We start from the raw sequence: 1802 nt of genomic DNA, 5'->3' as shown, positions 1-1802 counted from the left end.
TAGTAGAAGTTGTCTTTAGAGGGCAGGCTGCAGCTGCTCAATTGTATAAATGAGACCACAAAGGGAACCGGGAAGAGAGGACACGGGGAATCACTCAGTCTGCAGCACTGCCTACATCCCCGTAAGTACCTCTCCTGGAGTATTCCACCGGGCGGCAGGTGACTACTGCCTACTCCATATATATTTGCAAAACGACCAAGATTTTGGTCAGTTTACAAAATTATCGTTGGTCAGTTTACAAAATGTCCATAGACAGGAGAAGACGACCAACGTAGTGTTATTCCCAGTACTTTTTGTGCATTTTATTATACTCTGGAAATTTATACAATGGAAAATAGAAAAACTGATTTTTATTCAAAGCTGATAGCGGCTGAGGAGAAGAAAGCATCAAATACTTCGAGTTTGTTGTACAGAAATGAATGCGAACAAATTATGAATCGCTTGGATGAACTTAAACGTGCTAACATTAAAAAGACTCAGAAAGACTATCGTTTGTTACGAAAGTATGAAATCCTTGAGGTCACAGTTGAAGGTATCACCGTTAAGAAATTGCAGAAAAAGGGAACTCATCTTAGATTCGTATGCGCTGAAGATGTGTTCGATGTGATCGATGCTATTCATCGTGCACGTGGGCATGGAGGTAGAACTATTGTCTTTAGGGAAACAAGTGAAAAATATGCCAATGTTTCAAGATCCCAAATTGAGTTATATTTACAGTTCTGTGAGGAGTGTCATCTGAAAAAAAGCACTGTACGCAAGTCTGTGACTGTGAAGCCAATTGTATCCAATAGTATGAACTCACGAGCTCAGGTTAGTAAACAAGCACTGGTTAAGCCCGTTGATAGTAATTTCATTATTGCCATGGCTTGCTGTCAGAGGGGAGTCTTTAATACCCTTGATTTTGTTCACGATTGCAAATATATTATTATTATTTAGCAATATTACATAATCTCTTTTGATGTTCTGTCTATTTGTAGGTCGACTTGATCGATATGCAGAGCCAGCCAGATGGAAAACATCGTTTCATTCTGAACTACCAGGATCACTTGACGAAGATGGTGTGTCTTCGGGCTCTACAGACGAAAACCGCTGAAGAGGTTGCTTTCAACCTCGTTGATATATTCTGTGACAAAGGAACCCCCCATATCCTGTAGTCTGACAATGGAAGAGAATTCTCAATTAAGGTAAAGAATAAATGATTTATGTAAATCTCTCTCTCTCTCTCTCTCTCTCTCTCTCTCTCTCTCTCTCTCTCTCTCTCTCTCTCTCTCTCTCTCTAAAACTCACAACATAGCATTTTCGGGAAGTGTTATTCAAAAGAAATGAAGGAAAGAAGTCGGTCTTGCTTCCAAAAGAGCAGTATAATAAGATTATTGCAGATCTGACAGCAATTGGCAAGTCAAGCAAAAAAGACGCCTCATGAATACTACCTTCTGAAGAAGTATGATGTTCTAAAGTGTGGTGATGTTTTCATGTAGATCAGAAGATTGAATGTAAATGAGGATCCTATTCATTTTGCTACATTGGAGGATACGCTCGATATTATTAAACGTGCTCACATTGCAACTGGCCACGGAAGGCGCGATAAGATGGTGAAGAAATTAACTAAAAAATATGCTAACATTACCCATGATGTCATATCCATTTACAAATCACTATGCATCAACCTATTCTGACAAAGAACTTTGGTTCCACATCACAAGTTGACCTCGTAGATATGTAGGCAATGAAGCAAGGCAACTATAAGTGGATAATGGTTTACCAAAACTATCTTCCAAAGTTATGTGTATTGAGACTTCTCA

General features: G+C 39.1%; 1 protein-coding gene across 1 annotated transcript; it reads left to right on the top strand.

Moving 5' to 3' along the window:
* Window positions 1-330: 330 nt before the first annotated feature.
* On the top strand, window positions 331-1171 carry LOC123515643 (KRAB-A domain-containing protein 2-like). The gene is made up of 2 exons (XM_045274462.1): window positions 331-810; window positions 978-1171. Exons 1-2 carry the CDS (start codon window positions 433-435, stop codon window positions 1152-1154), a joined length of 555 nt encoding a protein of 184 aa, XP_045130397.1. The 5' UTR covers window positions 331-432; the 3' UTR covers window positions 1155-1171.
* The last annotated feature ends 631 nt before the right edge of the window (window positions 1172-1802 follow it).

This window comes from Portunus trituberculatus, chromosome 39, assembly GCF_017591435.1.
Source record: "Portunus trituberculatus isolate SZX2019 chromosome 39, ASM1759143v1, whole genome shotgun sequence".
In the NCBI taxonomy this organism is placed as follows: domain Eukaryota; kingdom Metazoa; phylum Arthropoda; class Malacostraca; order Decapoda; family Portunidae; genus Portunus; species Portunus trituberculatus.
Note: the sequence above shows the minus strand (reverse complement) of the source record. Positions and strands in the feature narration are given on the sequence as shown.

Coding starts and splice junctions, on each gene's coding strand:
- LOC123515643 (XM_045274462.1), top strand. CDS start 433: ATGAATCGCTTGGATGAACTTAAACGTGCTAACATTAAAAAGACTCAG. Junction 811..977: donor GTATGAACTCACGAGCTCAG/GTTAGTAAACAA, acceptor GTCTATTTGTAG/GTCGACTTGATCGATATGCA.